The sequence below is a fragment of the Xenopus laevis genome, chromosome 5S (genome assembly GCF_017654675.1).
Source record: "Xenopus laevis strain J_2021 chromosome 5S, Xenopus_laevis_v10.1, whole genome shotgun sequence".
Classification (NCBI taxonomy): Eukaryota; Metazoa; Chordata; class Amphibia; order Anura; family Pipidae; genus Xenopus; species Xenopus laevis.
Genome location: NC_054380.1, coordinates 42,665,512 through 42,690,429, shown reverse-complemented (window position 1 = coordinate 42,690,429; position 24,918 = coordinate 42,665,512). Strand labels below are relative to the sequence as shown.

The 24,918-nt window shown below is 42.5% G+C and overlaps 2 protein-coding genes across 2 annotated transcripts in view; one reads left to right on the top strand and one right to left on the bottom strand.

The window, feature by feature from the left end:
- Nucleotides 1-592: 592 nt before the first annotated feature.
- On the bottom strand, nt 593-14,494 carry LOC108717408 (dimethyladenosine transferase 2, mitochondrial). The gene is made up of 4 exons (XM_041564447.1): nt 14,387-14,494; nt 13,656-13,807; nt 1,477-1,628; nt 593-1,252 (listed from the first exon to the last, which is right to left on the bottom strand). Exons 1-4 carry the CDS (start codon nt 14,457-14,459, stop codon nt 1,246-1,248), a joined length of 384 nt encoding a protein of 127 aa, XP_041420381.1. The 5' UTR covers nt 14,460-14,494; the 3' UTR covers nt 593-1,245.
- Nucleotides 14,495-23,810: 9,316 nt separating this feature from the next.
- cnst.S (consortin, connexin sorting protein S homeolog) overlaps nt 23,811-24,918 on the top strand; it is a 52,620-nt gene continuing 51,512 nt past the window's right edge. Inside the window, exon 1 of the mRNA XM_018265248.2 lies at nt 23,811-23,934. The gene's annotated coding sequence lies outside the window, so the exon portion shown is untranslated. The remainder of the gene's footprint in view (nt 23,935-24,918) is intronic.

The following is a 24,918-nucleotide window of genomic DNA, read 5'->3' as shown; positions in this document are numbered from 1 at the left end:
CACCCCAAAGTGAATGTATTTACTTACCTGAAACCTCAGGCCCGTGCTCCTATCAGCAGAAAACTGCACCAGCCTGGGGTTATACCAGTGAGCACCACGGAGCGATCTTCTTCCTGCTTCCGCTTTCCTTTGCGAGGCTGCGCATGTGCAGTAGAACGAAAAGCCGAACTTTAACTAAAAAGTCAGCTATTTCCCTCAACTGCGTATGTGTCTGCCCCGGGAAATTTGAAGAAAGAAGAAGCTGGAAGAGGATCGCTCCGTGGTGCTCACTGGTATAATCCTAGGCCGGTGCACTTTCTGCTGATAGGAGTACCGGCCTGGGGTTTCATGTAAGTCAATACAATCACTTGGGGGTGCCTAACATTTGGCACACCCAAGTGCACAAAGAATTTCCTTCTCCAGTTTTTGCATTTTATACAGTAAAATGTATACAAGTAAGAGAATGGGTTTTAGGTAGGGAAAGTGGGGAGGGAGAGGATAGAGGCATTTTTCTTTAGGCCACTCATTTTTTGGTGTTCCTGTTCCTTTAATATAAACAATTATTAGTGTCAAATATACTTTTTGGTTTTGAACAGAGCAGGCTGATATTTTACAAACAGTGATTATAAGCATTTTATAAATAATATACTTAATAAACCCATCTTTTAACTGACAATGCAAACTCAACACCTTTGAGTTCCACACTCCAGATCTAAGAATAAAGAAGACAAATGCAGAAAAGCAGAGCTTAAGGATTAATCCTGGCAGAAAAAGTTTTTAATGCCATAAATGCATTTGTATATGTACATCTTAAAGTACAGTTGGTTTAATTTCAGTCTCACTATAAAGTGTTTATTTAAATATTTAAAAAAAAATTAACAAGAAGACCACCACATAAGGTGCTTTTGACTGATAAGTAAAACTAGTGGTCTTGTTCAGGTTCATTTGGTAAATGCTTCTCAATGTTTTTCAAGTCCCCTCACAAAAGTAAATGCTACAACACATCCACTGGAATGAGAACACTTTGCACTGGTAACAGTTTCCCTTTGCATGACAGTCTGTTTGCATTGTTAAAGCATTCTACATTGAAAATGCATTTTGTTGCATATCTTCTAATGTTTCATCAAAAATTCAACTCTTGTTGAACTCTTCTGAACACTCCATGGCTTCAAAAAGTTGTTTATACTGTTCATAAGTAACATCTCCTGTCAGTATATCCTCAGGAAGTGCTAACTGTCTTAACAGTTTGTGCCCATTTCCTGGATCCTAGGAACTGAAACAAAAAATAGAAATGATAAAGAAAACCATAGTGAAGAAGAAAATAGGTTCTTTTGTTTTCCTATAAATGTCAAACTAATGTGATGACTTATATCTTACATGGGTGCTATATTATTAATTGCCAGGTCAGATAAAAGACATGCAATTCTTCAGATTATACTGTTCAGCGGGGGGGGGGGGCTAAGAGGGCAGACAATTATCTTAGACTGAAACACTTACTTCAGTCGATCTACAGGTTTTGCTTTTCTCTTTCCAAGGCACTGCTTTACCATTACAATAAATATATTGCCATTTCCTCGAGTCAGACTATTAGTAAATAGATCTCTCCTGGGAGTTATTCTCTCTAAACATAAATGATCATTTGGAACGATCTGCACACAGAAAAAGAATTCATGTTACATTGATGTTCTATGCCATAGAAAATTAGCAACACACTGTAGATAATGCCTCCTCAGATTTTAAAAAACAACAAACAAACAATGCATTGCTATACTGCTGCATTCTGTTACAGTGCACAATGTGGTTATAGGAGCCCCAGGTATGGTACCTCAGGCAAGCAGCTAAATATGCAATAGCAAATTCAGGTTACTTAACTGGGTCACATACAGAATTTCTTTTTTTGGGGGGGGGACTCGCCCTTCTTTTGTGAAGAAGTGGGTCGGTGGGGCTCATATCCTGAAGAAAGGCCCCAATTATAACACATCCATTATGCATTTAATAACAACCACCACACTTCTTGGTATTGAATCTTAAAGGTGTCAAAAACGAAGACCAAGGCTCCTGTCAAAAAAAAAATATATATATAAAAAAATTGTCAAGCCACTTTTGAAAACATTCCTTAAAAAATATCCACCATTGAAGCAAGCTCGGGTGGTCCAGTAACCTTACAGATATGCCAAGGGAAGGTATCAGAGGAGTCCGATGTGATAGACCCAACTATTCTAGCCCATGTTTACCAGCATTAGCCCTAAGTTAGTATGAATCTTTCAACATGTACGGATTTCTTCTTCTATAATAGTCAATAAACCTCATTCTTATGGTTTTTTATAAGATTTAACATGATTTTTATAAGATTTAACATGATATCAACGTCATGGAAGTGTATCACGTTGTAATAGGCTTGTATTAAGAAATAATGGTACTATATATATATATATATATATATATATATATATATATCTATATCTATATCTATATCTATATCTATATCTATATCTATATTATATATATATATATATATATATATATATATATATATATTCCTCCAAAAAAGCAGCCGTACTCACAGGACTTATCCAAAAGTTTAAATGCTTTTATTTAGAAACGAACGTTTCGGCTGCAACTCAGCCTTTGTCAAAGTTGGTTTATGCACTGTGAAGAGTGCTTGCTAACAGCGGTGGTATAACAATCTGTTTACCTCGGATCCCGGAGGAAGGTAGCTGATCCAGGAGAACTGATGGTAACAGGAACCTCTCTACGGCTCCGGTATTCACCGACGCCCTTTTGGGGCCCCGGGCTTTCTGCTGCGGAGGTGGTAGAGAAGCCAGGCGAGTTACCAGGAGCGAAGTAACAAGGGATCAGGCAAGGCGTAGTCAAGTGCAGGCAAAGGTTGTTTCCAGAAGACGGGTTTCAAAGAAGCGAAGTACCAAGGGGTCAGGCTAAGGCGTAGTTAAATGCAGGCAGAGGTCGAATTTAGGCAGCGAAGGTTCGGAGGTCAGGAAAACAGGCAGAGGGTCAAAACCAGGAAACTCGAACAACCAGGGCTTTAGCAGGAACAGTAGGAACTGAAGCCAGCTTGAGCAATGTGAGGAGGAAGAGGAAGGTATTTAAGGGAACAGGAACCAATCAGGAGCAGGCTGAGGAAGACAGACACATCAGGGACCAATAGGTATTTAAGGGAACAGGAACCAATCAGGAGCAGGCTGAGGAAGACAGACACATCAGGGACCAATAGGAAGCCAGGCGCCTAAATTAGAGGTCATTGCTCCTAAGTATGTGAGCGTCAATTCCTGCGCAGGTGTCCGATTTGACGTGCGCGGGCGCCTCGATGCCGGCGCCCAAGTTGACGCGTGCCTGCGCTTATGCGCCGGCGCTCAAAACCAGCGGCGGGTGTTACAGTACCCCCCCTTTCAGGAGACCCCTCCGGGGGCTCCCAGGGTTTGTCGGGAAACTTCCTGTGGAAGGACCTCAATAATCGGGGGGCATGTGTAACAGCAGCATTCACACAAGATCTCTCCTCAGGACCAAAGCCTCTCCAGTGGACCAGGTACTGGACTCCCCTTCTAGACTTACGGGAATTGATGATGTCTTGCACCTCAAATTCTTGATGACCATTCAAGAGAACAGGAGGAGGAGGTGCTTCCATAAAAGAAAATGCGTTCTGGACAAAAGGCTTGAGCAAAGAAACATGGAACGAGCTTGAAATGTTCATGCTGGGAGGAAGGTCCAACCTCACTGACACTGGGTTAATGATTTCCTTAACCTTGAAAGGACCGAGGAAGCGGGGACCCAGCTTAGGACAGGACTGCCTGATCTTGATATTTCTGGAAGAGAGCCAGACAGAGTCCCCTACCTTGAACCTGGGAGCAGGCGACGATGCTTATCGGCAGCCACCTTCTGGCGCAAAGAAGCCTTAGTAAGGGCGGAACGAGCATCTGTCCAGATCTTCTGAAAGTCCCGAAACAGGGAGTCAGCAGCAGGAACATCCACCTTGACAGCAGTTGGAGGAAGAGCTGAAGGAGCGAGACCATAGACACAGAAAAAGGGAGAGCAGTTTAAGGAGCAATGCTTAAGGTTATTATGTGCAAACTCAGCCCAAGGAAGTAGATCCGACCAATTGTCCTGATTTTGCGAGATGAAACATCGGAGAAACTGCTCCAAAGACTGATTCGTCCTCTCAGTTTGGCCATTACTCTGAGGATGGTAAGCCGTGGAAAAGTTCAAGTGAATGTCCAAAAGTTTACAAAAAGCCATCCAGAATTTTGAAACAAACTGAACACCACGATCAGAGACAATGGAGGAAGGAATGCCATGCAGACAAAAGATCTCCTTGACAAAAAGTTGAGCAAGAGTGGAGGCGGTAGGCAACTTCTTCAAGGGGACAAAATGTGCCATCTTCGAGAACCTATCCACGACAACCCAGATGGTAGTCATCCCCGAAGACTTGGGTAGGTCCACCACAAAGTCCATAGCAATGTCAACCCAGGGTCGGGAGGGAGTAGGTAGAGGTTGAAGAAGGCCACAAGGAAGAGATCTTGGAATCTTCTGTTGGGCACAGATAACACAGGAAGATACAAACAAAGAGACATCTTGTTTCAAGGAGGGCCACCAAAAATATCTGGACACCAGGTCAAAGGTCTTACCGACACCAGGATGCCCTGCCAACTTTGAAGAATGAGCCCAGCCCAGGACTTGAGGAACTGAGGAAGCAGGCACAAAGGTTTTCCCAGGAGGACACTCAGGAGGAATAACGGATACAGGAGCAACGATGCATTCAGGAGGGATAATGGGAATGGGAGGAAGAACCAAAACTTCATCAGTAGAAAATGATCTGGACAAAGCATCAGCCTTGGAGTTCTTTGAACCAGGACGATAGGAGATAATGAAGTTAAACCTGGAAAAGAAGAGGGCCCAACGTGCTTGACGAGGATTCAGTCTCTTGGCGGCAGAGATGTATTCCAGGTTCTTATGGTCCGTAAGAATGGTAATGGGTTCAACCGAACCTTCCAAAAGATGACGCCATTCCTCCAGAGCCAGCTTAACCGCCAAAAGTTCCCTGTTGCCAACGTCGTAATTCCTCTCGGCAGAAGAAAATTTCCGGGAAAAGAAGGCACAAGGGTGTAGGGGACCCTGGAAATCAGGCCGCTGAGAGAGAATGGCTCCAACACCGGACTCTGAAGCATCCACCTCCAAAACAAAAGGTCGAGAGACATCTGGATGAACTAAGACGGGAGCAGAACAAAAAGCTTGCTTCAGATCGTCGAACGCTCTCTGAGCCACAGGAGACCAGACAAATCGTGTTCCCTTCCGGGTAAGAGCAGTAAGGGGGAGGACAATGCCGGAAAAATTCTTGATGAATTTCCTGTAAAAATTGGCGAACCCCAAGAAGCGTTGGACTGCTTTCATATTAGAGGGAGGAACCCAATTCAGGACTGCCGAAACCTTGGCCGGATCCATTTCAAAGCCGGAGGGAGAAATTACATAACCAAGGAAAGAAATTTTCGACTGATGGAACTCGCACTTATCGATCTTGGCGAACAAATGATTCTCTCTGAGACGTTGAAGGACTTGCCTCACATGAGAAGCATGGAGAGACTCACAAGAAGAAAAAATCAAAATGTCATCCAGATAGACAACAACAGAAGAATAGAGGAGATCTCGAAAAATATCGTTCATAAAGTCCTGGAAGACAGCGGGCGCGTTGCAGAGGCCAAATGGCATAACTAGATATTCATAATGGCCATCACGTGTGTTAAACGCTGTCTTCCATTCGTCCCCTTGACGAACCCGAATCAGATTATATGCTCCCCTCAGGTCCAGCTTCGAAAAAATGTTGGCGTCCTTGAGCTCAGGGATAAGGGGAAGAGGATACCTGTTCTTAACGGTAATCTTGTTTAGACCCCGGTAATCAATGCACGGCTGAAGACCCCCATCCTTCTTCTGGACGAAGAAAAATCCAGCACCAGCAGGCGAGTTGGACTTCCGAATAAACCCCCTAGCCAAATTTTCCTGGATGTACTCCTTCATGGCTTGGGTTTCAGGCACAGACAGAGGGTAGGTTCTTCCCCTAGGAGGGACAGTTCCACGGATCAGGTCAATAGGCCAGTCATAGGGCCGGTGGGGGGGGAAGAACCTCGGCACTCTTCTTCTCGAAGACGTCAGAAAAGTCTCTATAACAGGAAGGAAGAGACTCAAGCGTGGAGACGGAGCAAATGGAGACTGGAGAAGAGGATGAGGAGGATAAGCAATTAGAGGAACAGCAGGAACTCCAGGAGGACAGCTTTCCAGAAGACCAATCAATCATAGGGTTATGTAACTGGAGCCAGGGTAACCCTAAAATGATAGGGGTCGAAGGACAGGAGATGGCCAGAAACGAGATCTCTTCTTTATGGAGGTCACCGACTTGCAAATACAGAGGAGAAGTGGAGTGGGTGATAAGACCAGGAGAGACGGGATGTCCATCAATCGCATGAGCCGCCAGAGGCACTTGAAGAGGGACAAGAGGCAGGGAAGAAGCTCGGGCAAAAGAGAGATCAATGAAGTTCCCAGCAGCACCTGAGTCAATAAAGGCTTGACAAGGGATGGTCCTGGAGAGACGTTTAATACAGCAGGGAACCAACAGACGAGAGAAATTTCTTGATGGAGAAGAAGTGGCAGTGCCCAGGACGGTCTCCACCCGCCGACCTAGGCTTTGGAGTTTCCCTGCGGCCGAGTTTGAGGCTTATTAGGACAGGTCTTAACAAAGTGACCCTTCAGGCCACAATAAAGACACAGACCTGCTGTGCGGCGACGAGACCTTTCCTCAGGCGTAAGTCTGGTAGCCCCCAGCTGCATGGGTTCCTCCGGCACAGGAAGAGAATTAGCCGGAGCAGCTGGAATGTTGGAGTCGAGGAGCAATCTATGGGCTTGTGACTTGGCCGAAAGCCTCTCCTTCAGGCGCACATCAATGCGGATCACCAAAGAGACCAGGTCTTCAAATAGCGGAGGAAGATCTCGAGCAGCCAATTCATCTTTAAGGGACTCATTGAGACCATTCCGGAAGGCAGCTACAAGGGCCTCGTTGTTCCAGGATACCTCCGCGGCAATGGTACGGAAATCTATGGCGTACTCAGCTGCGGAGAGTGCCCCTTGGGAAATTTTCAGGAGGCGGGTAGAGGCATTCTCCTTCCTGCCGGGGGCATCAAAAATCTCACGAAAAGTGGAAAGAAATGCCGTGGAGTTGTGAACCAACGGATCATCCCGTTCCCAAAGAGGAGAAGCCCAGGCCAAGGCTTTCCCATGAAGCAAGGTCATGACGTAGGCCACTTTGGACTTCTCATTCGGGAAGTGTGAGAGTTCAAAATGAATCTTGCATTGATTCAAAAAACCCCGACAGGTCTCTGGATCACCAGAATAGCGAAGAGGAGCCGAGATCTTGGGTCTCCAGGAAAAACTCTCCCCGCTGGACAATGGAGCCGGAACCAAAACTGGGGTTGGTGGTGTAACAGAGACAGGCGGCAGCTGAGTCTGGGAAGCCTGCAAGGCATCAAGGCGATTTGAGAGGTGCTGCAAGCTCTGGGCAAGGTGCAACTGAGAAGCCTCGGAGTCCTCGAGACGCTTCATAAGGGCCTCTAAGACCGTCTCCAACGAGGAAGAACGACCAGCGGCTTGGGAGGGATCCATCCTTTTGGCCCAAGCTAACTATAACAATCTGTTTACCTCGGATCCCGGAGGAAGGTAGCTGATCCAGGAGAACTGATGGTAACAGGAACCTCTCTACGGCTCCGGTATTCACCGACGCCCTTTTTGGGCCCCGGGCTTTCTGCTGTGGAGGTGGTAGAGAAGCCAGGCGAGTTACCAGGAGCGAAGTAACAAGGGATCAGGCAAGGCGTAGTCAAGTGCAGGCAAAGGTTTTTTCCAGAAGACGGGTTTCAAAGAAGCGAAGTACCAAGGGGTCAGGCTAAGGCGTAGTTAAATGCAGGCAGAGGTCGAATTCAGGCAGCGAAGGTTCGGAGGTCAGGAAAACAGGCAGAGGGTCAAAACCAGGAAACTCGAACAACCAGGGCTTTAGCAGGAACAGTAGGAACTGAAGCCAGCTTGGGCAATGTGAGGAGGAAGAGGAAGGTATTTAAGGGAACAGGAACCAATAAGGAGCAGGCTGAGGAAGACAGACACATCAGGGACCAATAGGTATTTAAGGGAACAGGAACCAATCAGGAGCAGGCTGAGGAAGACAGACACATCAGGGACCAATAGGAAGCCAGGCGCCTAAATTAGAGGTCATTGCTCCTAAGTATGTGAGCGTCCATTCCTGCGCAGGCGTCCGATTTGACGTGCGCGGGCGCCTCGATGCCGGCGCCCAAGTTGACGCGTGCCTGCGCTCAAAACCAGCGGCGGGTGTTACAGGTGGATATTACTAGACACTGGACACTAATGGGTTACTAGCAACACAGCGAACAGGTCGATATAATGTATACACTGGACACTAAGATGTTAGTAAAATACAGCGATCAGGTTGATTAGGATACGTGGGAGTAGAAGTACTAACAATCCATGGATGTAATGTTGCTTGATACTTTTGTTGCAAGATGTGACAGTATACGAGACTGACAAAGTAACTTTTTTAAAATGTGTTTATTGAGTATACAAGATGATGGGAACAAAAGGGATGCACTGAATAAATTAAGGGTAACACGTCAAAAAAAGGGGGAGGGGCTTCATTTTTCACGTCATTGACAGGGTATTTAGGGGTGGTTTGTATAATACTATGTAACTTTGACAAAGGCTGAGTTGCAGCCGAAATGTTAGTTTCTAAATAAAAGCATTTATACTTTTGGATAAGTCCTGTGAGTGCGGCTGCTTCTTTGGAGAATTGTATGCTTGATACCGTGGCGTGCACCCAGGCAAGGTGAATCTACGTATCGTGAGTGCTGTGATTTTGGGGAATTATATAATATACATACATCTACTGTATACATATATATATCACACACACATTATGTAGACAAGGAAATAGTTGACAATTGGGATTGTTCTTAGACAGCAAATTGTCAATATATAATCAAATATACACAATCTCAGTATAAAATCAGATTCACTTGCAAATAAAACTTTATAGTTATGGACAAGTTACTACTGCATTATAAGATCAAAAACATGAGCAATAAGCTTAGTAAAAGAGCTCTTATGTTGACATAAAGAAGTGTTCACACCCGCTGTTCCTTGACACCAATCAAGACAAAACTACTGCAGTTCCCCTTCAATACAGATGTACAGGTATGGGATCTGTTATGCAGTCATCGCGCAAAAAACTCAATTTTATCAAAATAATCCAAATTTTTAAAAATGATTTCCTTTTTCTCTGTGCTACTAAAACAGTTCCTTGTACTTAATCCCAACTAAGATAAAATTAATCCTTATTGGAAGCAAACCCAGTCTGTTGGGTTTATTTAAAGTTTAAAGGAGAAGGAAAGCTCCAAGATTACTGTCAACAGATTAGCCACAATAGTGCAAGATAGAACGCTATATTTATTCTGCAGAATGATTTACCATACCTGAGTAAACAGCTCTAGAGACTGTCTATGTTTGTTTAGGATAGAAGCAGCCATATAAGCTTGGTATGACATCACTTCCTGCCTGAGTCTCTCCCTGCTCACTTACAGCTCTGAGCTCAGATTACAGCAGGGATGGGAGGAGGGAGGGGGAGAGGAGCAAACTGAGCATGCTCCAGCCCTGCCCTGGAGGTTTATGCTGAAAACAGGAAGTCTGATACAGAAGCCCATGTGTACACAATAAAAGGAAATAAATGCTGTGTTTCTTTTGACAGAGGACTCAGAGCAGCATTCATTTGAGGGTTTACAGGTGTATTTATATAGACCTTTCTGATAAAGCTAACTTAATTTTAGCCTTTCCTTCTCCTCAGGGGTGATCCTGGCCCCTCTGCTGCCTGAGGCCTCCCCTGGAAATTCGCTCTTAAAGTACCAGGAGCAGCATTTTTGCTGCCCCTGGTACCTAGTGGGGCGCTGCCGCCTGAGGCGACAGCCTCAACTTGCCTCATTGGCGAAGCACCCCTGCTTCTCCTTTAACTGATTTTATAGTAGATTTAAGGTATGAATATCCAAATAACAGAAAGATCAAAATCTGGAAAACCCCAGGTCCTGAGCATTTTGGATAACAGGTCCCATACCTGTATGGCTTTTGAGAATTCTTTCATTTAAGAAAAACTTCCATATGCAGTAGCTCAATGTCACAGGATGCATGAAATAACGCACTCAGAGCCTGGTAATTGCGCATGTCCCCAGGTTGAGAAACCAATTTCTAGAAAATTATTTTAGATTGGAAATGAATTGCTTCAATAATTGGATCAATAAAACAAATATTTTTTAATTTGTCATTATCAATATTATTGATAAATCAAATAACACCCCTTACTATAAACATAGGTTAGATAAAGTTTGGGGGCATGTTTACTAACATTGGAGATAAATAGCTGGAGAGATTTCTGGAGATACTGCCCATGACAACCAATCAGCAATTAGATTTAAACAGATCCGATTGGTTGCTATGGGCAACATCATCAGAAATCTCGCCAGCTTTGTCAAGTCTATGGCAACACAGTTTTGTATCTAAACCACATTCTGTTGGAATGGAATTCATAACGCTGGAGGAAATGTTAATTGACTGATAAGGTCGCACTGCAGATTGGTTGTTATGGAACATTGAAGTAAAGCTACTCTAGTTTTGATAATCCTGAGATTTGAGTATGTGGCCTCCTTCCTCCAGCACATAGCAAGTTTTAAGTCTTAGTAGAGATTGCTAGAATGACAGATGTCAATTATTAAAGGGACAGTAAACCATCTTTTTCAACAGTGGTTCAATAAACAGGGCTTCTGCTGATCATACTTATTGGCTATTCTTTTAAATAGGAAATATATATGTTTTTTGTTATTTCTTTAACTGAACAGAGCACAATGCGAAAAAGAAGCTTAAACCACATTCTACTTCATGATCCTAAAAAAAATAGTCAAACAAATCAGCTTTGACATTGCTCTTTGGGATCAGGAAGTAGACTACGGCTTTAGTTTAATTTTTAGAATTTGCCCTGTTAATAAAAAAATAAAACATGAATACTAGTTAATGAAAAGAATAGGAAAAAATAGCTTTCAGCTCAAAACCTGTTCATTGAGTCATATACTATCCCTTTAAAGTCATATCAGTGTCGCCTTTATAGTGTGCTTCAGAACACTGTACAATTTAAAAAAAAAATGCTTCTTTCTAGCCTGAACTCATTTTGGTACAATGTAATACCGTATATACTCGAGTATAAGCTGACCCGAGTATAAGCCGAGGTACCTAATTTTACCTACGAAAACTGGGAAAACTTATTGACTCGAGTATAAGCCTAGATACAACTACAGCCCTGTCTCCCAGCAGCACACATTCCACCAAAGCGACCCCCCCAGCGATCAACCGGGCTTCTTTGCAAAGTTGATGGTGACAGAGAATTGCCAAACGGATTACTGTGTGCATTGTCCCACTGTCCCACTACCATGTGCAGAGGGTGCTGTGTGATATTGCCATCACTGTTAATCTTTCGTATAACCAACAGAGGGTGCTGTGTGATATTGCCATCACTGTTAATCCTTCATATAACCAACAGAGGGCGCTGTGTAATATTGCAGTCACTGTTATTCTTTCATATAACCAACAGAGGGCGCTGTGTGATATTGTAGTCACTGGTAATCTTTCATATAACCAACAGAGGGTGCACTGTTATTCTTTCATATAACCAACAGATGGCGCTGTGTGATATTGCAGTCACTGTTATTCTTTCATATAACCAATAGAGGCCGCACTGTTATTCTTTCATATAACCAACAGAGGGTGCTGTGTGATATTGCAGTCACTGTTATTCTTTCATATAACCAACAGAGGGTGCACTGTTATTCTTTCATATAACCAACAGATGGCGCTGTGTGATATTGCAGTCACTGTTATTCTTTCATAAACCAACAGAGGGCGCTGTGTGATATTGCAGTCACTGTTAATCTTTCATATAACCAACAGAGGGCGCACTGTTATTCTTTCATATAACCAACAGATGGTGCTGTGAGATATTGCAGTCACTGTTATTCTTTCATATAACCAACAGAGGGCGCACTGTTATTCTTTCATATAACCAACAGAGGGTGCTGTGTGATATTGCAGTCACTGTTATTCTTTCATATAACCAACAGAGGGTGCACTGTTATTCTTTCATATAACCAACAGAAGGCGCTGTGTGATATTGCAGTCACTGTTATTCTTTCATAAACCAACAGAGGGTGCTGTGTGATATTGCAGTCACTGTTATTCTTTCATATAACCAACAGAGGGCGCACTGTTATTCTTTCATATAACCAACAGATGGCGCTGTGTGATATTGCAGTCACTGTTATTCTTTCATATAACCAACAGAGGGCGCTGTGTGATATTGCAGTCTCTGTTAATCTTTCATATAACCAACAGAGGACGCACTGTTATTCTTTCATATAACCAACAGATGGCGCTGTGTGATATTGCAGTCACTGTTATTCTTTCATATAACCAACAGATGGCGCTGTGTGATATTGCAGTCACTGTTATTCTTTCATATAACCAACAGAGGGCGCACTGTTATTCTTTAATATAACCAACAGAGGGCGCTGTGTGATATTGCAGTATCTCCCCAAGCGAACTGTTGGTATAGGAATGATTAAAAGGGACTGCAATCTCAGCTACTGCCCACTGACCCGAGTATAAGCCGAGGTAGACTTTTTCAGCACATTCTGGATGTTGAAAAACTCGGCTTATACTTGAGTATATACGGTAGCTTTTATCTGTAAACCATCTTTTATTCTTGACAGCCTCAAAAAAGCATATCCAGAGCATAATGACACCATACTTTGCAATAAGGAGAACATTACTGGACTGATGCACACTCTATGTCAGGTCTGGGGTGATCAAATAACCCCCCCCCCCAAATAAACTGCACAGCCTTGGGTTCATTAGGAAGACTAATACTGTGCTGATATAATTTTAAAGGTGTTGGTATTGCCTTAATTTTTAATTTCTAAATAACTGCATTATAAATTGATGAGTACTTGGCAAAAAAGAAAACCTTTCAAACTTATGACATTTAGGGGCAAATTCATCAAGGGTCGAATATCGAGGGTTAATTAATTAACCCTCGATATTCGACTGGGGAATGAAAATCCTTCGACTTCGAATATCGAAGGATTTTGCGCAAATATTTTGATCGAAGGAATAATCGTTCCATCGAATGATTAAATCCTTCGAATCGAACGTTTCGAAGGATATTAATCCAACGATCGAAGGATTATCCTTCGACCAAAAAAACTTAGCCAAGCCTATGGGGACCTTCCCCATAGGCTAACATTGAGCTTGGTAGCTTTTAGGTGGCAAACTAGGGGGTCGAAGTTTTTTCTTAAAGACAGTACTTCGACTATCGAATGGTCGAATAGTCGAATGATTTTTAGTTTGAATCATTCAATTCGAAGTCGTAGTCGAAGGTCGAAGTAGCCCATTCGATGGTCGAAGTAGCCAAAAAAACACTTCGAAATTCGAAGCATTTTTTTCTTCTATTCCTTCACTCGAACTTAATGAATGGGCCCCTAAGAATTAACATTGATAAACATACCATATATTACATATAAACATACCATATATTGCTTTTCGCTTAGAAACATATTTAACTCAATTCTTCCATATCTGTATATAGATATATTTCTGTCATAAAGATTATAAATCTGTTTCCAAAGAAAAGTACTTTCATTTTTTTGTGGCAAGAGCCCGATGACTTTGAAAGGAACATCTGAAAATAAAGAAATAAATCAATTAATAAATAGCAGATTTTAGTATAGTTACCTTGCATTTGCAAACAACTTAAAGGAAAACTATACCCCCAAAATGAATACTTAAGCAACAGATAGTTTATATCAAATTGAATGACATATTAAAGAATCTTACCAAACTGGAATATATATTTACATAAATATTGCCCTTTTACATCTCTTGCCTTGAACTACCATTTCGTGACTCTATCTGTGCTGCCTCAGAGATCACCTGACCAGAAATACTACAACACTAACTGTAACAGGAAGAAGTGAGGAAGCAAAAGGCAGAACTCTGTCTGTTAATTGGCTCATGTGACCTTACATGTGGTTTGTATGTGTGCACCTTATTTTTTAAAATGGCAATTTTCTATTTATGATTACCCAATGGCATATACTACTAAAAAAGTATATTATTATGATAATAGTTCATTTACATGAAGCAGGGGTTTACACGTGAGCTGTTTTACTCAGTATCTTTAATAGAGACCTACATTGTTTGGGGGTATAGTTTTCCTTTAAAGGGCAGCTTTTTCCCCTTACCAGAGTTAATGACTGACCTTTTGTCCGGGAGGCTTCTGGTATGCAAAGTGAATTGAAGAGTACACTGGAGTACAATACAGGAGGCTGCATGGTCCCATGTCTCAAGGGATCCAGTTTAAAGGAAAACTATACCCCCCAAACAATGTAGGTCTCTATTAAAAGATACTGAGTAAAACAGCTCATGTGTAAAACCCTGCTTCATGTAAATGAACCATTTTCATAATAATATACTTTTTTAGTAGTATGTGCCATTGGGTAATCATAAATAGAAAATTGCCATTTTAAAAAATAAGGGCCGCCCCCTGAGATCGTAAGATTCACTGTGCACACATACAAACCACATGTTAGGTCACATGAGCCAATTAACAGACAGAGTTCTGCCTTTTGCTTCCTCACTTCTTCCTATTACAGTTAGTGTTGTAGTATTTCTGGTCAGGTGATCTCTGAGGCAGCACAGATAGAGTCATGAAATGGTGGTTCAAGGCAAGAGATGTAAAAGGGCAATATTTATGTAAATATATATTCCAGTTTGGTAAGATTCTTTAATATGTCATTCAATTTGATATAAACTATCTGTTGCTTAAGTATTCATTTTGGGGGTATAGTTTTCCTTTAAAGAAATCACAATGAACAACCTCTAGCTGGCCATCCATATTGTTCTGTAAAAACTGGGAAGGAGGGAAAGTTAACCAACGGTACAGCAAGAACTAGTAAAATCTATGGTAGTCATCTTTTAGTTTAACTTTCTTTATGGTTTTAATAATAAATTGGTGGTTTATTTTAGCCAACTCAATGGAAACAAGTCACTGGCAAACTCATCTTGCGAGTCAGGGTCATTTATCAACAAATTTGCACCTGGGCAGTGGCAGCCAATTCATTTTTTGCTTTCATTGTTCTGCAGCTGGCTGAAAAACAGCTTATCAATGATTTGGCGGCTATGAATTATTATTAATAATATTAAAAATAATAATACTAATACCAATAATAATAAAAATGATAATAATACTAATAATAATAATAATAGTATATTATAAAGTCCCAACACATTTCTCAGTGATGTACAATAAATGGGTATATGCTGAACAAACAGATTAACATACAAAACAACCAACACAAGAGGCAAAAAAGGCAAGCCCAAATGAGCTTACAATCTAAAAGCTACCCAAGACAACAAATTTTAAGAGAGAGGATGCTTAACTACCTGTAAGGAGGGCAGAAAATCTTTATTGCTTTCAAGTGCAACCACTCTGGCACCAGCAGCTAGTAATGTCTGTGTGAAAACTCCTGGGCCTGGTTAAATAAAAAGTAGCAGTTCTTTGAACAATTGGACCAAACATATCAAAACTTAACTGAATTTCACACTTTTCAGTAGAATGGCTGTATAGAATAGTGTTGAACAAGGTTGTACAGTATAACGTGTCCTGTTCTTTAAAAATTTACACCAATGACATTCTTTGCCGATTTATATAAGGAAAATTGAGGGGAGACACTTAACCAAAGCAAATAATTTCGTGCCTAATTCTTATATAAACCTTTAATTATTTTGTTTTTTTCTTAGCAGTTTATGTTGTTTGCCTTTGTACATATTACTTTTAGTTCAGATGTATATAAATTAATCAATTACAGTATATATGCTCTAAAAGGCACAAATACTCCTTGTTCCGAGTAACATCTCTATAGGCTATTGTTGGCCTTTAACCCCACAACATTTATATATTTCACCCTGGCAGGCAATTTTAATATATCCAAAAAAAAAAAAAACAGGAGATAAACAGAATTAAAACAAAAGAAATGGAGAATAAAATCCGTCCATAACAGAATCAAATGGTTAAAGGAGAAGCAAAAGTGACAAATTAGTGTGGCTTGACAGTGAGAAGCCACTTTCCAAAATACAGTGTACTAAACATTTCTAAGGCTTCAAAATGATTCCTAGATATATTTGCTATGGAAAGCAGTATTTGGTTCTTTTACAATACGTAAAAGATACTTTTCTGGGGTGGTCATCCCCTTTAAGAGCCTGTATGCCTGTTGGCACAGATTTTCTATCCGACATGCATACAGGCTTGTCCATTCATGCTTATTTGTTAATCAGCACCAATCTGAAGCAACAGCTGGGTGGAAAATGCAGGTTCAATATATGGAGGATCAATATATTATTATTAACATGTATTTATATAGCGCCAACATATTGCGTAGCACTGTAAAGTAACTGTGATTATACAACTACATCACATGAATTACATACATAGAATATATGGAGTAACAAACATCACAATCAATACAGGTACAAAGAGGTGAGGAAGGCCCTATGCATAGGCATACAGTCTAAAGGGAAGGGAGTAATACACAAGGTGTGGGAGTGGGCAAGATCGAAGTAAGTGGGTGAGAAATGTGGTGTTGTATGTGGTGTTGCGGTAGTTAAGCAGAGTGAGGGTAGGCTTCTCGAAAGAAGTGCGTTTTCAGAGATTTTTTGAAAGCAGAAAGGTTGGGAGAAAGTCGGACAGATCGTGGGAGAGCGTTCCAGAGGAGGGGTGCAGCCCTTCCAAAGTCTTGAATGCGAGCATGTGAGGAGGTAATGAGAGAAGAGTTGAGTAGCAGGTCAGTAGAGGAGCGTAGTAAGCGAGTGGGTGAGTATATAGAGATGAGTTCAGAGATGTAGGGTGGAGCAGAGTTGTGAAGTGCTTTGAAAGTCAGTGTCATTAATTTGAATTTGATTCTGAAAGGTAACGGAAGCCAGTGCAGGGATTGACAGAATGGCGAGGCAGAGGAGGAGCGGTTGCTGAGGTGTATGAGCCTCGCAGCAGTGTTCATTATGGACTGGAGAGGTGACAGTCTCTGGAGGGGGAGGCCAATTAAAAGAGAGTTACAGTAGTCTAGACGCGATAATGATGAGAGAGTGAATAAGAATTTTGGCAGCGTCTTGGGTGATAAATGATCGTATTTTGGATATGTTCCTTAGGTGGAAGTGACATGATTTAATAAGTGACTGGATATGAGGAGTGAATGACAGGGCAGAATCTAGGATAACCCCAAGGCACCGGGCCTGGGGAGAGGGGGTGATAGTGGAATTGTTAACTATGATGGATACTTCGGGGATGCTACTGGTATTTCTTGGAGGAAAGAGAACCATTTCAGTTTTAGAGAGGTTTAATTTAAGGTAGCGTTGTGACATCCAGGTAGAGATAGCGGACAGGCAGGAGGAGACGCGAGTTAGGAGTTCTGGGTTGAGATCAGGAGATGAGAGATAGATCTGAGTATCATCAGCATAGAGGTGGTAGTGGAAACCATACGAATTTATTAATTTGCCATGGGAGGAAGTATAGAGGGAGAATAGTAATGGTCCCAGGACAGAGCCTTGAGGAACTCCAACAGAAAGAGGTAGGGGAGAAGATGATACTCCATTGTAGGAGACACTGAAGGAACGATTGGTGATGTAAGAAGAGAACCAGGACAGGGCTGTGTCACGAAGGCCAAGCGACTGGAGGGACTGGAGGAGGAGAGGGTGATCTACAGTGTCAAATGCGGCTGAGAGGTCAAGCAGTATTAGTAGTGAGAAATGATTGTTGGCTTTAGCGGTTAAAAGGTCATTAGTTAGTCGAGTCAGGGCAGTTTCCGTGGAGTGTTGTGGCTTAAAACCAGATTGTAGGGGGTCCAGCAGGTTATTGTCAGAGAGGAATGAGGTAAGTCGGTTGTAGACTAGGCGCTCAAGTAGTTTAGAGATGAAAGGTAGCAGAGAGATAGGTCGGAGGTTGTCAAGATTGGAGGGATCAAGAGAGGGTTTTTTCAGAATGGGGGTGACAAGAGCATGTTTTAGTTGAGAAGGAAACAGTCCAGTTGAGAGTGAAAGATTAAATAGGTGAGTTAAGGCTTTGATTAGACAAGGATTGGTATTGCGGAGAAGTTTAGAGGGAATTGGATCAAGCGGGCAGGTGGTAAGGTGAGAGGAGGCCAGAAGCTTTGAGACTTCCTCATCAGTGACAGGGGTGAAGGAGCACAGGAGAGACTGGGCAGTGTGGAGGGAGGGTGGTGGAAGTCTAGGGGGGTTGAGTAGTGTAATGTCCCTTCTGATAGTGTCAATTTTGTTTTTGAAGTGCTCAGCAATATCTTGAGCAGAGACAGATGTGCATGGAGGGGGTGGAGAAGGGGAAAGGAGAGTGTTAAAGGTGGAGAAAAGTTGTGCTGGTTTTTTAGAAAGGGAGTTAATGAGTGAAGTAAAGTATGTTTGTTTGGCTTGGAAGAGGCTGGTGTTAAAGGAGCGCAGGGCGGATTTGTAGCTCCAAAAGTCTGATTCTGAACGGGATTTGCGCCAGCGACGCTCAAGTGCACGTGAGTGTCTTTGGAGCGCTTTTGTATGAGCAGTATGCCAAGGTTGAAGTGGTTTGGGTCGAGAACGTTTAGTTTTTATAGGAGCAAGCTCATTTAGGGCAGTGGTGAGAGTACTATAGTAGACAGAGGTAGCCACATTAGGACATGAGATGGTTGAGATATTAGAGTGAAGAGAGTCAAAGGAAGAAGAGAGATGTGACAAGTCTACAGCTTGCAAGTCACGGTAAGTACGTGTTTGGGGAATAGCAGGGGGTGAGGAGGGAGTTAGTGAGAGTTGAAATGTGAGCATATTGTGATCAGAGAGGGGAAATGGGGAGTTAGTAAAATTGGAGGTTGAACAGAGTCTGGTAAATATGAGATCCAGAGCATTACCATTGGAGTGAGAGGGGGAGTCTGAGCACAAAGATAAGCCTAGGGAGGAGGTTAGTGAAAGAGGTTTAGAGACAGAAGAGTTGTTGATGTTGTTAACGGGTATATTAAAGTCACCTAATATGATGGATGGGATGTTAGATGAAAGAAAGTAAGGAAGGTACTGTAGGTACTGAAGAAGGGGATAAAACACAAATGCCGATGTAAAGTTTCTGAGAGTGAATGCATAAGTAGAGTCCAGAACTGGGTCACATTCCAAAATGATAGGCCCATTTCCTCGGTCATTCCATGGTTGCAGGCACTTTAGTAGAGTCTTAGCCATACTTGGATCTGCAATAATCCTCCAAAACGTCCACCACAAAGGGTTCGGTGTTCTTATGACCGGCAATTGCCGACATTCTACAACAACCAGTTGGATGTGCAGCATCCTTTAAAGGGGAAGGAAACCTAGTTGGTGCAAAAACCCTCCCTCCTGGCTTACCCGTCCCGCTGGGCAAGTGCCCCTAACTTGTTACTTACCCTTCTGCGCAGGTCCAGTCCAGGGAGTTCACAGACGACATCTTCTTCCACGCGATCTTCTTTCTGCTTTGACCGGCTCATGCGCAGTAGGAGCATTTCGCCAGTACGATCTACTGCGCATGCGCCAAAAGTACTTCATGACTTTTGGCGCATGTGCAGTAGATCCGGCGAAATGCTCCTACTGCGCATGCGCCAAAACGCCGTTCAAAGCAGGAAGAAGATCGCGTGGAAGAAGATGTTGTCTGTGAACTCCCTGAACTGGACCTGCGCAGAAGGGTAAGTAACAAGTTAGGGGCATTTGCCCAGCGGGACGGGTAGGCCAGGGGGGAGGAGGGAGGGTGGGCAACACACGGGAGGGGGGAGGGTTTTTGCGCCAACTAGGTTTCCTTCCCCTTTTTTTTTTTTTTTAAAACAACATTTTTTATTCGAGCAATATTTCCAAGAGAAAGCTTCCGTTACTACACATACATTTTCCTGAGCAGAAATCATGTACATCTTCATAGTAAGGTATGACAATGACAGCAATTAACATTTACAGATGATAATAACAGGTAAAGCCTATACACGTGGTGGCTCGGTTTGCTCAGGGTGGTTCCGTGCGACCTAGGTCACATTCAGAATCCAAGTGTGCAGAAATGGAGGGTCAAATAGACAGTGTAGTATCAGATAGGAAATCTTAATGTATTATGCAAACTCATAAATGCAAACAACATATTAACCACTATGTTTTCCAACAAACAAAAAGAAATAAAAATAAAATGATGACCACGTAAAGTACTCTTTCTATCTCTTCACAGGTCTCACCATGGCTCCAAAGCTGCGATGCCTGAAGCCCCATCTATAGTGCTATATAAGCCTAATCATATATTGACAGGAGGATCACCACCCATAGTCCTAGTAATATACCACTCTGTAGAGTGGAAACAGTCATGAAGCCTTATCTTTACTGTTCTTGGACATATGTCAATAAATGTTTCCCAAGTTTCAAAAAACCGTTTGACAATTGTGTTCTTATTCAAAGATGCTTCTGTCCAGTCCATATGAAAAACTCTGACTAACTTCTCCAAGAATAGTTTGATGGTGGGGGGGGTGTTTGTTATCCATACTTGTAGTATCGTTTTTTTTGCTACCGCCGATACTATCAACAAGAGCCTCTTTGCACCCCGTGTAATTTTAGTATGAGTAGTCGGAATTTTACCCCAGATCGCCCAGGCTGCTGATAATGGGACAAAATTCACCAGATGCCTAGTAGCATAGTCCCGTATCTGAGTCCAAAACCGTCGAATGTACGGACAGGACCATAAACAGTGAATAAGGCTAGCTCCACTTTGTTCACATTTCGGGCAGTTACTACTCTCCCTTCTCTGCATTTTATAAAGAACCTCCGGAGTCAGATATGTTTGGTGCAGCAGGTTTAAAAACATTTCCCTATATATGCTAGACGGCATGGTGCGCCAGGAATATACATACAATTTAAAAACCTCTTCTGTGGTCAATTCTGGTATGTCCACTGTCCACTGCCTAGGTCCGTTAGGTAAACTGGTTTCCTTCCCCTTTAATGGTACTATCAGTGATGCTAACTTGGATCCTTGCCTGAAGCAACATGACATTGATGCCCAAGCCAGAGGTCCATAACGCTGCATGCACATACCAAGTCGTTCCCTCCAAAGGAAGACATTTTGCCAGTGTGATGAAGGAAGATGGTATGCAAAATCCAAAGCACTGCGGCACACTGACAAGATGAATGTGTTTATATTCGTGGCATTTATTGGCTCCAATTTAAGTAGACAAAGGGAAATGTTTCGGGCCTCACAGGGCCCTTTATTAAGTGGCTTGATAAAGGGCCCTATCAATAGTGACATTTCCCTTCATATAAACATCTTTATATCCACCTTTCTACAGTAAAAATGAAGCAGAAATGTCACCATTCTCTCAATATTTGAGTTAACATGACAAAGCAGGTATGTTTATCTATTGTCTGAAGAATAGTCAGAATAATCTGCTCTTCCCTCATACTCATCCATACAAATGGCAACTGTAAGGGTTAAAGGGGTAGTTCACTTTTAAGTTAACTTTTAGTATGTTATAGAATGGCTAATTCTAAGCAACTTTACAATAAGCCTTATTTTTTTTTATGGTTTTTGAAGTATTTGCCTTCTTCTTCTGACTCTTTCTAGCTTTCAGATGGGGGTCACTGATTCCTTTCAAAAACAAAATGCTCTGTAAAGCTATTATTATTGCTACTTCTTATTACCAATCTTTCTATTCAGACCCTCCCATATTCATATTCCAGCCACTTCTTCAAATCAATACATGGCTGCTATAGTAATTTGGACCCAGAGCAACCAGATTGCTGAAACTGCAAACTAGAGAGAGAGCTGCTGAATAAAAAGTCAAATAACTCAAAGACCACAAATATTAAAAAACGAAAACCAATTGCGAATGGCCTCAGAATATCACTCTCTATATCATACTAAAAGTTAACTCAAAGGTGAACAACCCCTTTAAAGTACAAGTGAGTATATTTCCCCCTTTTTCTACAGCCCGAGCACCCGCCCGCTGGAAACCTTCAAGCTAATAGCTGTCACTGGTTGCACCATTCTTGCATACCTCCCAACATTTTGGAAGTAAAAAGAGGGACAAAATTTTTTTTTCCCGCACGTCGTGCTGCAATTTTTTGACCACACCCCTTTCGGTGGCCACACCCCCTAATTACCATGTTTGTTTTACAATATTTCTCAGGTTATGAAAGTTTGAAAATATTTCTCCTTATCTAAACTGTGTTTTTGTGTCTCCAAATTGTTACGAAGTATCTTATTTGCACCTGTTAGCTGTTCTGGGCTCTCTGCTTAAAGCCAATTAAAGGACCAGTAACATCAAAAATGTTATTTAAAAAATCCATTCTATATGCTTAAAACAATGGCCATGCCCCAATATATTTATATAACAGGCCTAGCGTTTTTTTAAAAAAAATTCAAAATACCTTTTCTCCCTTACATTGGAAAACGGCGAAAGGGCGACCAGTTCGCGCTCCCGATGCTGTACCTCCACACAGAACCGGAAGTAAGAACACAGAGCAGACCTGGAGGTAAGTAAGGTCTCGCGAGGCAGAGCATCAGGCAGAGGTGAGTGAACTTCCGGCGGAGAGAAAGGTTGAGAGGAGAGAGGCTAAGGGGACAGGAACACTGTGGGGAGAAAAAGGCAGAGGTGACAGAAGAGCTGCCGGCAGAGAGGCTAAGGGGAGGGAAAGTCTGTGGGACAGAAACGCTGCGGGGAGAAAAGGCAGAGGTGACAGAAGGGCTGCCGGCAAAGAAGCTGAACGGAGGGTAAGGCTGAGGGGAGGGAAACGCTGCGTGGGAGAGTAAAGCCGATGTGACAGAAGAGCTGCCGGCAGAGAGGCTAAGGGGAGGGAAAGCCTGCGGGACAGCAACGCTGCGGGGAGAAAAAGGCAGAGGTGACAAGAGCTGCCGGCAGAGAAGCTGAACAGAGGGTAAGGCTGATGGGAGGGAAATGCTGCGGGCAGAGAGGGAACCAATGAGGGCTGTGTGGAGTACAACACTGCGGGTGCTAAAGGCTGTTTGTGAAGGGGAAACTTCCGGAAGTTACATTATGAACCCGGAAGTCGGGTCCCGGAAGAGAGACGCAGCAGCGCGCACGTAGGGGGAGAAGAAGAACAAGCAAGAAGATGGCGGAGACCCTTTGGACGCCGTGGGACAGTGCCGGTTTCAGTTTTTTCCTATGTCTTATCCAAACAGCAGGAAAGATTAGCATATTGGAGGTAAGTAATGTATATGCATTCATTTTTTTTAAGAATTAAAAATGGTGTTACTGGTCCTTTAAGTGAGAAACTTTGTTTCTTTTTCTGGCTGTTCAGTGCAGAGAAAAGAGGGACTTTCCAGTCCAAATGAGGGACTGCGGGTTGAGCTGTCAAAAGAGGGACTGTCCCTCCGAAAAAGGGACAGTTGGGAGGTATGTATATGCCATGTGCCCCATCCCTGTACCTTCTCCTCCTGCAGGTGCTGCAGCCAGGAGCATCATAACATAGGAAAAACAGGCCAAGCCTTGCGACTTGCCCTTCCGGAGACTAGCCTCTGACGTAACAGAAGAGCTTTGATACCTGTGCGTAGCGGTCGTGCAGCTTACATTGCTCATTGACTACACCCCCCATCATGCTTTGCGTGCGTTCCACAGAATGACATGTTTGCGTTGCACTTGATACCTCCCATTCCGACCTTCTGAATTTTTTTCCCCCCTCCGGTGTGACGTCGGCGGGTTACATGATTCCACGGTGGCTTCGTCTCCTAGCAAGCTAAAACGAGTGTGATCAGCTGGAATTAGTTGACCAGAAAAGGTGAGACGGGTAGGGATACTAAATGGAAGGAGTGGATTTAGGGGTTTAAAGCAATCAGAGATTAGAACGCGGGGAGAGCACAGAAATATGCTGATGTATGGGGGATGACAGATAGGAGATACGACGTGACATTTCCTTCATCGCTAAAAGAAAAATACATATATATACGCGTGTGACATTTTATTTTATGATTTCTAGCTCGGAGATGGATATTAATCTTAATGATTTATGAAGAGGAGTCCTTAATGAAGGCAAAGCTATACTGTATATATATTTCTCGAGCTCATACACAGCTTGATGGCTGGAGTGCCTTCGAGACACCTTCTTGGAACAACCATTCGAATATGGCTTCAAGCTGTGTTGCCCAGAAACGGGTCCCTGAAATGTAACAGATTGGGATTCCATAAAATGCTTTTAGGATTGTAAAAATAGGATATTAAACAGGGTGGTGGTATAATGGTTTGTGCGGTTCAATTCAGTAGCTAAATCTGTTTCATGTGGTCTCTGGGGATGTGTTAATATTTTTTGTACTATAATGGAGCAGTATTCCCCCTTGTTCAATAAATTGTAAAATTTATTGTAAAATGTTTTATATACTGTTTTAATCCCACGTGTGTGTATATATACACTCGTGGGTGCTTGGTCAAATATTGTGTATATTTTTCAAGATGGACCAGCTCTCCAAATATTTCCAAGCAAATAGTTTATTATAACATCACTTCTGTATCCAACGTTTCGGCCTTATAACAAGTGATGTTATAATAAACTATTTGCTTGTAAATATTTGGAGTGCTATATATATATATATATATATATATACACACACACACACACACACACACGCACGCACGCATGATAACAAGTGGATTTATTGGACACATAATCCCCCACATCAGCATGTTTCGGTTCTTTGTGAATTGTCGTCAGGACAACGATTCAAAGAGAACAGAAACACGTTAATGTGGAGGATTATGGGAAACTCCA

What these genes read in the sequence shown, in the direction of transcription:
- LOC108717408 (XM_041564447.1), bottom strand. Translation starts at nt 14,459, where the DNA reads ATGCAGCCTCCTGTATTGTACTCCAGTGTACTCTTCAATTCACTTTGC. An exon ending in AGAAGCCTCCCGGACAAAAG is followed by an intron (nt 13,808 to 14,386) that starts GTCAGTCATTAA and finishes CTTTATTTTCAG; the next exon opens with ATGTTCCTTTCAAAGTCATC. An exon ending in TAAGCGAAAAGCAATATATG is followed by an intron (nt 1,629 to 13,655) that starts GTATGTTTATAT and finishes TTCTGTGTGCAG; the next exon opens with ATCGTTCCAAATGATCATTT.